The 12945-nt window shown below is 48.8% G+C and overlaps 1 protein-coding gene across 1 annotated transcript in view; it reads right to left on the bottom strand.

The window, feature by feature from the left end:
* The window catches only part of Adgra1 (adhesion G protein-coupled receptor A1), a 42639-nt gene that overhangs the window by 20082 nt on the left and 9612 nt on the right, over positions 1–12945 (bottom strand). Inside the window, exons 4-6 of the mRNA XM_034486834.2 lie at positions 10238–10365; positions 8262–8385; positions 4124–4269 (exon numbers count right to left, since the gene is read on the bottom strand). Of these exons, the coding sequence (XP_034342725.1) occupies positions 4124–4269; positions 8262–8385; positions 10238–10365 (398 nt within the window). The remainder of the gene's footprint in view (positions 1–4123; positions 4270–8261; positions 8386–10237; positions 10366–12945) is intronic.

Here is a 12945-nt window from a genome sequence, read left to right as displayed (position 1 = left end):
AGAGAGAGAGAGAGAGAGAGAGCGCACGCAAAGGTTGGTTCTTAGTTCTTATTTGGCGCTAAGAAGAAAGAAAAGGCCAATACTGAGTTGGAGGTTGGGACAGAGTAGTTAGCCAGACAGAAGGAAAGACAGGCATTCAGAAGGGCATGGGAGAAGCAACTCTGTCCCTGGGCAACAATACCATAACCATTGCATGCACACAGCTCCTGGGAATTAACCAAAAACCTTTGGAACTCAAGATCCACACAGAGAACCTGTTGTATTTCTATAGGCAAGCACTGGGCGATTAGAAATGAAAATTAAGAAAATCCCAATTTCTAGTAACTTTTTTATTTTTATTTTTGAGACAAGGTCTCTCTCTGTCATCTTTGTGGGTTTGGAACTCACTACATATCACCAGCTGGTCTCGAACTTGTGATAATCCCCCTGCTCTAGCCTCCTGAGGGCTGGTAGTATAGGCATGAGCCACTACACCTGGCTATATTAATATTTAAAATGAAAAAAGAATTAGGAAAAAATGTAAACAAGGAGGTCCAAGACTTCTGTGTTGCAAATTATAGGGGATTCTGGGGCAATCAGAGATTTTCATACATGGAAAGGAGGCTGAGTCAGTAGACTTGGGCTGCTTCCTTCCGTGCTCTGCGGCCACGTCATTTGCACTGTAGGATGAGCTGAAATGACCAGACAGACTTTCCAAGGCCAGTGCTCTTTCTTCATTTTTGGCCCAGAGCTATGAGTATGTGTGGGTACTTGACCTGTTCCTTCATGGGGTTTTAGCCTCTGATAACTCTCCTCTGGGACATAAGCTCCATGTCTGAGCATCCACTTGCACAGCCCCCGGCAGGATCCTGTCAGCAGCAGGGCTGGTCATGCCTTCTTCAGGACACACCACTATTGCAGAAGAGACCTCAGTTGCTGCCACTCTCTGAGGGCTTGGCTGCTCATTTGTTGCTCAGGATGCCCCTTAATCTTCTCTGCATATTAGCATGTGTTAGCGTGTGTGTATGTGTGTGTGTATGCATGCACACACGCGAATGCGTATGTACACACGCACTCGAATGTACATCTTGAGAGTAAGGGGAGATAAGACCAAGTGAATCACTATCTAAAATCACAGAATCCCTGCTGAGAGTCTAGATTTTTTTTTTTTGTTGTTATGGAAACTACCAACCTCCATCATGGTTGAGGAACAAATACTTGGTTTTAACCTTGGCAATGAGACCCACTAAGCTGCTCTCGGCTAGGCCTCCATGAGTCCCTCTCTTTCCTTGAAACAATCCCAGCACACATGTGGAGGCTCTAGGGAGTCAGAGCTGTCTGACCTCACGTTATCAGCCAAAGACACTGAGGGCCTCAGGCTTGCTTACTACTCACTGCCTGAGTCCTAGGAATCTTCTATGGCTCCATTTTTCTTCAACGTTTCCCCAAGGTGAATGTGTCTCTCAAAGCTGAGCAGGGAGTGTATTTAGAATATGGAGACTGCAGTGTTGCTTCAGAGAAAGGGAAGGTTGCTATAAATGTGGAAAACTCCAACTGTGTGTCCTGGGCTCCCCCAGAATTCCATGTGGGTAGTTCTCTTAATACCTCTTCTTGGAAACCTGCAGGCTAGGCTGGCCACATGGCCTTTGCACACAGGAAACAGAGCTCACCAGCCGCACATGTGGGATATGGCTCTTCTGCCTGTGGTAGCCCAGGGTGCGGTGAGAATTATTCAAGTATTATGTCCAGAGAGCAATTAAGCAGGATATGTACCTGGTGGGCATCTCGAAGGTTTGCTCCAGGGACTGTGAAGTTTCTGGGACTCTGGAACTAATTTCAGCAGATGTTGATATGAACTTATGCATTTGGGGACCAGGGCAGGATGCAAACCCAGAGAGATGTCCATTGTGGTTTCTCAGGAAGAGATACCCGAGTGAGATGCTAAGATCAAGGAGGGCATGTTAGAGGCTGCTGGGCCACAGATGGAGGGTGAGTTAGTCAGTGTTCTCTAAAATAACAGAAGCAACAGGATGAATGCATGTATGTCTATAGTGAAGATTACTGTATTTGAAAACTATCTAAAAGGAGGTTTGTTGGATTGGCTCACGTAATCAAAACTGTGTAGTCCAACCATGGCTGTCTGCATGCTGGAGAGGCAGAGGACCCCCTAGAGACTCAGCTCAAGAAGCAGGGAGCCTTAGAACAAGACGGACCAGGATGCCTCAGTCTGGGGCTGAAAACATGGAAGCTCCCTGGAGAGCTGCTGGCATGAGTATGTTTAGAGGCTAAAGAAGATGGAGTCTGATGTCCATGGGCCATTGTGGCCAGAATAGATGTATCCTCTCAGGAAGTATGAGGCTTGTGGATGCTGGCTGTTATCCCTCTTTCTCACTGCATTCCTTGGGCCCCAGCCCGATTGTATGCTGCTGCCCTCATTCAAGGTGGGCCTGCCCTTTTCCTTTACCACACTGAATATTAGTCATCTCTGGAAAGATCTTCATGGACAGACCCAGAAGTACCTTTCTGGTCTCAGGAATTTCTCAGTTCAGTCAAGTTAACAACCAAGATCAAGTGTCAGAGGGCCATCATGAGATCTGAGATCCTCTTGTCTCTCCAAGAATGGTCAAGCACAGCAATTCCCTTACCAGCTCCAGGCCAGGTCAGAAACCAGCAGAGGGAAGCGAGCCTTTAGTGTCAAATGAAGCCGACACCCCTTATAACCCCTGAACCTGCACCGTCAAATGACATTAACCTGCAAAGAGAGTGAACCTGTCGAGGGCATGCAAATGCATGTACATGTGGACAGCATGTATCTACAGGGGCTATGTGTCTGCGCATGAATTTTCCCATGTCTATGGACATGTACCTACAGAGGTAAATCCAAGGTGCATATGGTATTCCAGAAGATATGTATGCCAAGCCCACAGCTAGCCATGGGGAAGACAGGAAGGGTCAGACATGCCAAGGACCAAGGGCTGCTGGGGTCCTAGGACCATGGACCATCCTAGCACATCAGGTCCTGATAGACCAAGAAGGGAACTTGTGGAACCTCAGTGGCCTACAGGACAGGCAAGGCCTGCTTCATGGAGGGTGACACCTATGCCCAGGGCCTCCTAGGCAGGCTACTCTTGGGTCTGGCTTTTGTTGACTACAGTTGGGGGTTTGGTCTTGAGGAGGTGACAAAGAGATAGGGTTCGTATTGGTGACTGCCATCTACTATGGCTACAGGCACATTCTCATCTACAGTAACCTTCAATTGCGTTGCAGCACAGCTGTTTCCCAAGGGCAGCGAGAGGGCTCCTGGCACTTCCTGGATGGTCTAGTCTTATGACTTCTCTGTTTCTGGCCTTGGAAAGAGGGGAACAACCATCCTGCTGTCTTTGCCCTCAGGGGCTGTTTCCATGACTCCAGCATGTTCATGGTTCCCAGTCTGCTGAGCATTCTCTCCAAGGAAAGAGGGTACTAGACAGAGCTTGGGCAGAGCCTCCTTCTTAATCCGTAGGGTCCCGACATGCCAGTGTACAGTGACTACGAAGTTAATGCTAGACTGTGCAAAGGTTTTCTGTTAGCTACAAGCAGGTGCCTTGGCGTCACTGAGATCAGAAGTAAACTAAAGCCACGAATGTTCAGTCCCCATGTGTGGTCACCCCAGGAGGCATGGAGGGGGCCTTCTGTCAGCAACTGGGCAGCTCAGCATTGCCCATGCAGCGTAGGGACACAAGTCCTCAGACTAGCTAAGCTCCAGCCAGAGATACCATGAGAAGGCAGTGACCTGCTTTTCAGGTTGCCCTGGGCCTACCTATATTATACATAATAATGATATATTATTACATATAATAATAAGTCCCTATATTAGTCTCACCCCCATGACTGAACCCATTTACCTCAGGACTTTGCTCTCCTACCCCATGCTACTGGTTTCCATATTCAGCACAGTGCCTCCCAATTCCTGCCCCTAGACTCCTCCCCCACCTCCCTTACTGTGTCACCTCCTAGTTCTGTCCAGCCCTCAGGTCACTTATACCAGATCATCTCCAGCCTGGAGCCTGGTGAGGAAGGTTTACAGGACACATGAAAGGTATGTCTGGGGTCATGGGTTTCTTGGGCTCAGGTGATGGAGGGGCTCGTGAACAGTCTTGGATACCTGAGCAAGGGCTGCTTAGGGTGCGGTGGCTGGTCTGCACCTGGGCATGGCAGGGCCTTCTTGGTCACCTGTTTGTAGATGTTCCTGGCAGTCACTCCAATCCACAGCATGGTAGAAAGTGTGGAATAGTGCAGTGCAATGCCCACCTGGGAGGAGAGAATGTCAGCTGGTCACCTCCTCCCGTCACCTGCCCCAGCACACACAGCAGACTCCTTGCATGCAGCCCAAACTTTCTGGGCCGTGAGTATACTGAACACTGATAGCTGCTCTGCAGTTCTTTAGGGACAATAAAAAAGTGAGACCAGTAGGAGAACAGGTAGGGAAGGAGTCAGAGGCAGCCGAGACTCTTACACTGCTCAGCTATTTGCTGTGTATGTGGACCTGTGGGAGGCTTGTGGGTTTGCATACTAGTTTCCCATCTGTGGGATGTCTATGTCATCTTTATGTATGGGCTCTGGTGTACACACCTATTTGTGAACCCTGGCCCCCCAAGTGGAAGGCAGGCACAGATGCACAGCAGGGCTCCCGACATGTATTCACTAGGCACTGAATTTAAGGAACGGCACCTCAAGGATGAGGCTCTGATAACCCACCCTTGCACGTCACAGTGACTCATTGCTATGGAAACAGCCGCTGGAGCTAGTCCCAGCCAGCACTTTTACGCTAGCTAATTACGCATTCTGCACTGCTTCATCTCCATCTGATTCCATAAAATAAGGCTACCTTTGAGGTACTAACCTGACATTTTGAAATGGCAAGTAAAATATTGCTATAATCGGAAAGGACATAAATGTTTAAGGAATACAGAGATTTCCTGAATAAAGCTAACATCACACCATTATAATGATTTATCGAATCCAGAGTTCAATTTTTACTTATGAGCAAATGCTATAGTAATTGATGAGGATTTGGGGAAGGGTAGGGGTTGGAGAGATTGAAGCACTGTTTATGGTTTCAGATGGCTTCATGGGTACAGCGCAACATGTCCTGTGAGTTCAGCCTTCTCTTGGCTTAGCTGCTGCACAGGTGAGGTGGGCCACATGGACACTCCAGCCACACTGGGCTCACCTCTCCTGAGTGGAGTAGGAGGCCCCAGACCTGGGTGGCAAGAGCTGTTTGCCATCTAAGAGTTCAATGAAAGGCAAACAGAAAAGGGCAGGTAGGCATGGCTTGAAGGAAGGTCTGCAGCATGGCTGTCACTGTCACAGACAGACAGAAATGTCAGACTCATCCTCAGAAGGGCACCTGACTTTTGCCCTTGAGACATTAGTTCAGGGCCTTGAGGTGGGTGGGAGCATGGCTGGGAGGAGAGAGGGAGGGGAGGCCTGGCTGTTTTCTCCCTGAAGCGGAGTCTCCTCCAGGCTGTATGGTCAGGGAGCAGAAAGTGTACAAAGGAGGACTTTGTCTCTTAAACACCAACTTGAGGCAGAACACATAGGGAGGTCAAGGGATGCCGCTTGGCTTCCAGACAGCATGTGCTATTGAGAGGAAGAAGCAGGCAGGACACCCTCCCTTGCTTCCGGACCCAGGGCCAGCACTGACGCACATTCATTATGTGGGACTAACAGCAGCCGTCTGCTTTGTTTATGATGTCACTTAGTACTTTAATGAGACTCACGGTCATCTTTCTGTTGCTATGACAACTGTCTGTTCTCACCAGCCATCCAGAGCTCCGGACCACTTCTCCTGGCTGTTCTGTGATGATGCTGAGCTTGGATGGGGAGGGGCTGGGACTCCTGTAACTCAGTCACTTGGTTGCTGATCAAAGTGGGGACACATCTAGCTTTCGGTGATCTCGTTTTTTTTTTTTTTTTTTTTTAATTAAAAAAAATTTTTTTTTTTTAGCCTGCTCCTCTCAGGTGAGGTAGGGGAGCAGGTGTGATGAGTGAGGGGGGCTAGCTTCTGACCTGTCAGGATGCTGATTAAAACCAGCTTGGCCCCGGGCTCAGGGAGGCCTCAGGAGCAGTAGACACCCTCACTTCTGCGTATAGGCACGGAGGCATTTAAAAATGCTCTGGTGTGGTGGAGATTGCTATCTGGAGTGCTTTGTGGGAGCCGGACTCCCCTTTATCTCTTGTTTTCCCTGAGCTATCCCAACTCCCCTGCCCTTGCAGCAGCAGTTCAGGGTCTCCAAAAAACCAACTGGCTGTGTGGCATTTTGGTCCTTAGTCTGCTGTCTACAATTTTCCCAACAAATCCCCGCAGATGCATTTCCATTGGTCCCACACTACTAACACTGCTGGTGCCTGGCAGGTGTGTCATCAAGTAAGGGATGAATAGAGAGAGTCTGGCCATTTCAGGGAAAGCCACCAGAAACTAGGAGGTGCCTGCTTTCTGCAGTCCACCCTACTCCAGCACCCCTGTCCATCACATCTGGAGTCCCAACATTGTTACTAAGGATTTCTCATCTGAGCACGGACAGCCTGTATAGATCTTAGCTCAGAGGATATTTCCATGTCCATTTGACCCCACCTACCAAATGTTTCTTCCAGGTCCTGCCCCAGTGGAATTCTGGAATGCCATGGGTACCTGGATCCCGGGGCTTCATGGGATTGGCCTGAGCCTGGGGCCAGTGCTGGATTTTATGGAGGCCCTAAGATGATTTCAATGACTGTGTGGCCAGCAGGCCTCAGCAGTGCAGCACTTGGTAGCAGAGTGAAGACATAAAGATAACGACCCACTCAATTGCCTTTTTGATGGCTTCTGGGCAAACTTTTATAGCAGGAGTGAGTGGGATTTCCTAGCCCTCACTATGGTTGTTTCTAGCTTAACAGACGCAACAATGAAGGAAACTGTCTTCTCTCCCATACAGGCATGTGGCACTGCCTCTTCTGCTACTCAGCTCTGGGTAGTGGCCTGGCTTCCTGGGGTGTGATGTGTCACACAGGGGACCAGAGCATGGGTTGTGTCTTTCAGGTGTGGGTGTCATGCTACCAGAACATTCTGGGCCTCAAATGGTATCACCGTAGGGAAACAAAGTAGCAGTGGCCGAGTCAGTTCAAGCCTGCCTGAGCTAAGTGGGTCTGGATGGGAACCAGGGAGGGAGGAGGGTATGTTCTGCTAGCCAGGCTGTTCTGGGAATAACCTACTGCCCATTGATTCTCAGGATAAGCCTCACCTGCAGCTAGCTACCCATGCAGGGGGACAGGTCACGGGAGAGCCCGGGGAACTGATAATGTGGTTATTGTCATTAATGTGAGTCATGCAGTCCTCGGGTTGGCCGGAGTCATTTCTGCAGCTGCCAATAGCTATTTGCTGAATTTGCAACAGTTAGGGATACCTGAGGACCCATGGCGCAGGGAAGATGCTGGCCATGAAATGACAGAAACCACCAAGCTTGTTGGTAAGTTGCTCTGGGCCCATGTCTGTCCTCACCCTTAGAGCTTAGGTGCAGGACAAAACAGACTCCTTGCTGGAGGTGCAGTTGGCTCTTTTCCTTGACCCAGAGCCACAACGCCAAAGGACCATCCTGGGCTTGGCTTTGGATGGAGTCTCCAGAGCATCATCTCAGCCACACATCACAGACCCAATTTCCCTGTTTAAGACGCTCAAACCGAGCCACGTGTGTACAGATGATCTGCCTTGTGATCTGAGCTATTCTTTTCTATGCTGGGTGTTTCAAAGCCCTCCTTTCCCTAGGAGAGAGCAGATATACCTGGGATGCTCTGCCTGGTTCATGTGGGGATAGAGCCTCTGCTGCTACTGGTAGCTATGGCTGGCAGGTCTGCTGGCCAGGGTGGGGTCAGCACTGGAAGGTCTCATTCAGTCCACCCCTGGGTCCTGCCTCACTGGTATTTGGGAGAGGTATCATGCCCCCATTCTTGTAGAGATCAACATTTGCTGGACAGTCGCTGTCTAGGTGTGTGGCCCACTAGTCCTTAGACAAGGTGCTCTAGGGAAAAACAAAATTATTTCATGTGGCCAAATATTGGGCAAAATAACCTGCTTCCTATGGATGGGATTATAATATGGAGCCTCTGTAGAAGCCTCAGTCTCCTCAGGAGCAACAGCTGAACAAGCACTAAGGTATTACTTTATAAGCAAATTAACATAACGTTTTTGCTCTGATAAGAAAATTGTCATGCACACTTTTGTTTTTTGTTTTTTTGTTTTTTAGCACAGGGAAGGCAGCACTCACCGCTTGGCACAGGATGGGGTGTTTGGTGCGATTGATGCCACCAGCAAAGACGGTGAAGGTCAGAGCCGCATGGAAGCAGAAATTGAGGAGTGCGTGCCGGCCTTTCCGGCTTATCCGGATGGCACTGTGGGAAACAGAGATTTCACATTAAAATCCAGAGAAAAGCCTGGGAAGACCACCCTTGTCCATGGTGGGAACAGTAGGCTCTCAGCAGGACTGGGAGTAACCCATCCGAAGGATAAGACCATGAGAAAGATAGAGAACTGAGCTGTGCCCACGTCAGCAGGTTCTCACAGGTTCTCAATGATTGCAAAGGCTTTTGTAGAGTTTCTACCCCTATGCCCATTGACAGAGACTGGCTTGTCTGAGGTCTCAAAGGGGAAAGCCATGCTTCTGATTCCCGAGACCCCTTCTTCTCGCTCTGAGTAGACGTCTGATACACAGAGATGGTCAGATTATGTGACTACAAGTTTGATTGCCATTGGTTATAATAATGTCCATAGTCACTGACATGTCTAAAGTTCTGCCTAGTCAGCTAGGGCAGGGCCAGCATTGTTCAGCCTATGACTTTTGACTCCATCATGGTTGTGTACCTGTCTAAGTCTCATCTTACAGCTTCCGTGGTCTGGGTGTGCTTCTCAAATTCTCTGTGAAAGGAGGCAGGGGAGATGGCTCAGTGGTTAAGAGCACTGGCTGCTCTTCCAGAGGTCTTGAGTTCAGTTCCCAGCTACCACATGGTAGCTCACAACCATCTGTAATGGGATCCAATGCCCTCTTCTGGTGTGTCTGAAGATGGCTACACTGTACTCATATAATTAAATAAATATTTTAAAGAGATCTCTGTTGAAACTTGATTGTCACCACGATGGTATTAGGAGATGGTTGTTGGGACGGAGTTCTCATGAATAGGTTTAGTGCCCTTATCAATGAGGCCCCTGAGGGATCCCTTCTCATTATACAACTGAAGGACTCAGAGAGAATGCCATCCATGTACCAAGACGTGAGTTTTCATCGGACACTAAACCTGCTCAGTACGTTCACTCTTGACTTCCAATTTCTAGAACTGTCAAGAAACAGTTTCTATTTAGCCATTGTTATCAACCAGTCACTCTGTGGTAACTTGTTAGAGCTGCCAGAGTAGACTGAGAACAGTTTTGGATTAATCTTCTTCCTCAACAGTGGTCTTGAATACCAAGCCTCTGCTTGTGACTGCCTATGGCCCAGGCTTAGGCATTATTCATAATTTTAACTATGGGTTTGGCTGTGGCTATGGCTGGGATCACCTTCTATCTCCTTGTGCATCTTCTATGGATTCAGGCACACAGAAGTCACACACATCTCGTTCCCAGACACAGGCATCCAGAAACAAACTCAGAAGTAGACATCTGTGTAGAAGGTCCTTAGATTAAAAAGTCACAATAGAGAGAGGACTTTAAGGACCCTGCAAACATGACCATGACCTGGGATGCTGGGACCAACATGCTTCCATTTCGGTATGGACTTATTTCACACAGTTTTACAAGAATGCAGAGGCTGATGTTAAGAAGTCCCAGTTGGGGCTCAGAGATGGCTCAGTCTTTAAGAGCACTTGGTGTTTTTCAGAGGTCTTGAATTTGGTTTTCAGCATCTACATGATGGCTTGTAATCATCCTTAACTCTAGTTCTAGGGGATCAGGCACCCTCTACTGGCATCCTTGGGCCATACCAGATACATACACAGAACACATACATACATATAGGCAAACCACTCATACCCATAAAATATAAAGAAAGAAAGAAAGAAAGAAAGAAAGAAAGAAAGAAAGAAGAAAGAAAGAAAGAAAGAAAGAAGAAAGAAAGAAAGAAAGAAAGAAAGAAAGAAAGAAAGAAAGAAAGAAGGCTCAAGACCCAGGATGAAAGGATTGGGTTTTCGCTAGTTCACCAGTATTATGCCCTTGTGGCCACTGTGCTGGGTAGGGTAGGGTGAGCTTCCTTACCTCTGATGCAGGATGTAGGTGATGACAGAGGCAAGGAGACACAGGAGCATGACCGCGGTGCAGGCATACACCACGGGATGCAGGAACTCCCCTGGGTACTGGGGCAGGGAGAGGACAGTCTTCAAATCCTGGAAAGGAAGCAGAGGGTTGAGTGACTGATATGGCCAGGATTCTTTATGTCATTTGTCAGGTGTCTCAGGAGGGGTCAGGCTGGTAGCAGAGAGGAACTCTCTTTAGTGACTCCTCATGCAGGAAGGGTGTAGGGCATAGTATCCCAGGAGCCCACCCGGGGTTGGTGTCTTCCCAGGGCCGCTCAGTTGAGAGCATCTTCCCGTGACTCTGAGAGCAGCTCCCAGAGGCAGCATTTCCACAGTGCCTATATCTGCTCCAGCCTTCTCTCTATCCATGTCACGGATAGAGGGAAGGCAGGCGTCAGCTTCCACTGCGTGTGTGTCTGCTGCCTTCAAACAAGCTGCAGAAAACTCAGCCTCCCAACCCACTTCTGCACCCCACTCTCATTGACATTATGCTTTTAAATGGCTCCCTGGGGGAATTCTCCACCAGTTTTCAGCAGGTCCTGGCGGCATTAACCCGAGCAGATGGAGAAAGAGAAGTTGTTATAAGCAATAGGTATGGCCTCAGGACCTTTTCTGGCTTCATCCACTGTATTGTGTATCAGAATTGAAGTAAAGGGTTGGATGCCATAGTTCAAATGAAAGCATGGCTTTTCTGTGGTAGGGGCAACACAGAGGAATGGATGTCCGGGTTGGAAATCCTTAGGGCCCTAGGGTAGGTGTCCTTGCCACTATATTTGGGACAAGAGGCTCAGGTCTCTGCTTGACCTTGAGGAGACCTCTGGTCAGTGGGCAGCCAGGGCTCGTGACCACAGTGTCCTCATACCTATTACACTTGTGGGTTATAGCTGATGCAGGGAAGAAGTTTGAGGGGTAGGTGTGGACATGGGTAGCACATGAACAACTTTCTGGAGGACATGAGACTCCAAAGGTCAGGTGCCATGTGGCCTGTGTCCATCCTGGGTCATGATTTTCTAATGAGACATTGCAAAGCTAGCTCTAGAGCAGGTACACTGTTCTCTCTATTGGAGGTCCCCACATCCTACCCGCCTGATCAGGAAACTTTCCACACTTGGCCCAAGGTCCTGGGAAGGGAAATCTGCAGTCTGGATATCTACAGGATGTCCAAGCTTAGAAAGAATGCCCATCACATCTGCCCCCCAAAAGCCCTCAGAAGTGCTGGCCAGGCAACAATTGCAGGAGGAGCCTGTGCCTGAGTAAGGACAAGGCACTTGCAATGGATTGGGGATTTCTGAAGGGGTTAAGTGTACTGTTTCCCCAAAGAGTGTTTCTTCAACCAGATCTTTCTTCCTGGACACCCAGCCCCTCATCTGGTGGTTCAGCTCAGTTACGTGGCATACTTAGGACATTTGCCCATGGGTATTTTTAGGAACACAGCCAGAGACAACCTCACTCTCCAAGCACTAAGAGCCTCCATTAAGATCTCCTGAATGTCCCTGACTTCAAAGCCTCAGATGCTTTTCTATAGTGTGTTAAGTGGAGGGTCCCAGACCCAGTGTAGAGCAGCCGCTTTCCAGACTCTTGGTCTGCAGGGGAGACCACATGTCTTTCCTTGGTGTCTGTCTGCAGGGAATTTACTCTGTGGTGATAGAGACACTGTGGCCTGTGAGCACCAAGGCCATTATTCTTTTTGTCTCGGCTCAGCTGCTTCCTGTCAGACAGAAGCCAACTTCTGAGTCATGGGGAGCATGCTTCCTGATGAGATCAGGATATCCACATACCTGATGAGCTTGTGCTACTGGGAGCTAGAGTGCCCCGTGGGGTTCTAAGAACTCTGGTTTCAACTGGGTCCAAGTGACATCTCCAGGCTCCTATGCATATGGGTCTTTTCATGAGAGTCTTAGGATTTTGACCCATTTTTACCATTGTTGAGAGGGGGAGGGGAGAGACTATGTGAGCAAGAAAGAGAGACAGAGAGATAGGGAGAAAGAGAGAGAGGGGGGGAGGGGATAGATTATGAGAGCAAAAAAGAGAGACAGAGAGACAGAGAGAGGAGGGGAGAGACTATGAGAGTGAGCAAGAGAGAGAGAGAGAGAGAGAGAGAGAGAGAGAGAGAGAGAGAGAGAGAGACTCTTCCCTGGCACTAAAACTCCACAATGAAGGCCTATCTATGGCTTCCAAGTCTTCCATGCCCCACCTCATCATCATTGTTACTGTGTATATGGGGTGTGAGGATGTCACAGGGGCTTGTGTTCCTGATGGCATTAGCCTCTTGTGATGGGAGGGATCTGAGGTAGCCACAGAGGGCAGATGGCTCAGCTCTAACCAGAGTGGTGCTTGCAGTGTCACTGGTGTTCTGTGTTGAGAGCACTGTTCCATATTCTCATCCTCAGTCCCTATAGGAACACCTGATCTATGGCTTGGATTCATATAGCAAAGTCTCACAGGAGGCCAAATAACAAAACAGAACTGTCTTCATGTAGCAGAAAAAAAGCTCAGAGAGCCAGCTTGCTATGCAGTAATTTTTTCTAGGATGCTGTCCAGACAGGATCACACAGTCTTGGGCTGAGGGGTTCATTCTCAGCTGGATATTCACAGGGGGAGGCCTCTGACACTTCGAGGGCTCTGTAAGCTTTGGAGACCTGGCCTGGAGGGGGTTGGAGTCACTTATAT

This window comes from Arvicanthis niloticus, chromosome 1, assembly GCF_011762505.2.
Source record: "Arvicanthis niloticus isolate mArvNil1 chromosome 1, mArvNil1.pat.X, whole genome shotgun sequence".
NCBI classification, from domain to species: domain Eukaryota; kingdom Metazoa; phylum Chordata; class Mammalia; order Rodentia; family Muridae; genus Arvicanthis; species Arvicanthis niloticus.
Note: the sequence above shows the minus strand (reverse complement) of the source record. Positions and strands in the feature narration are given on the sequence as shown.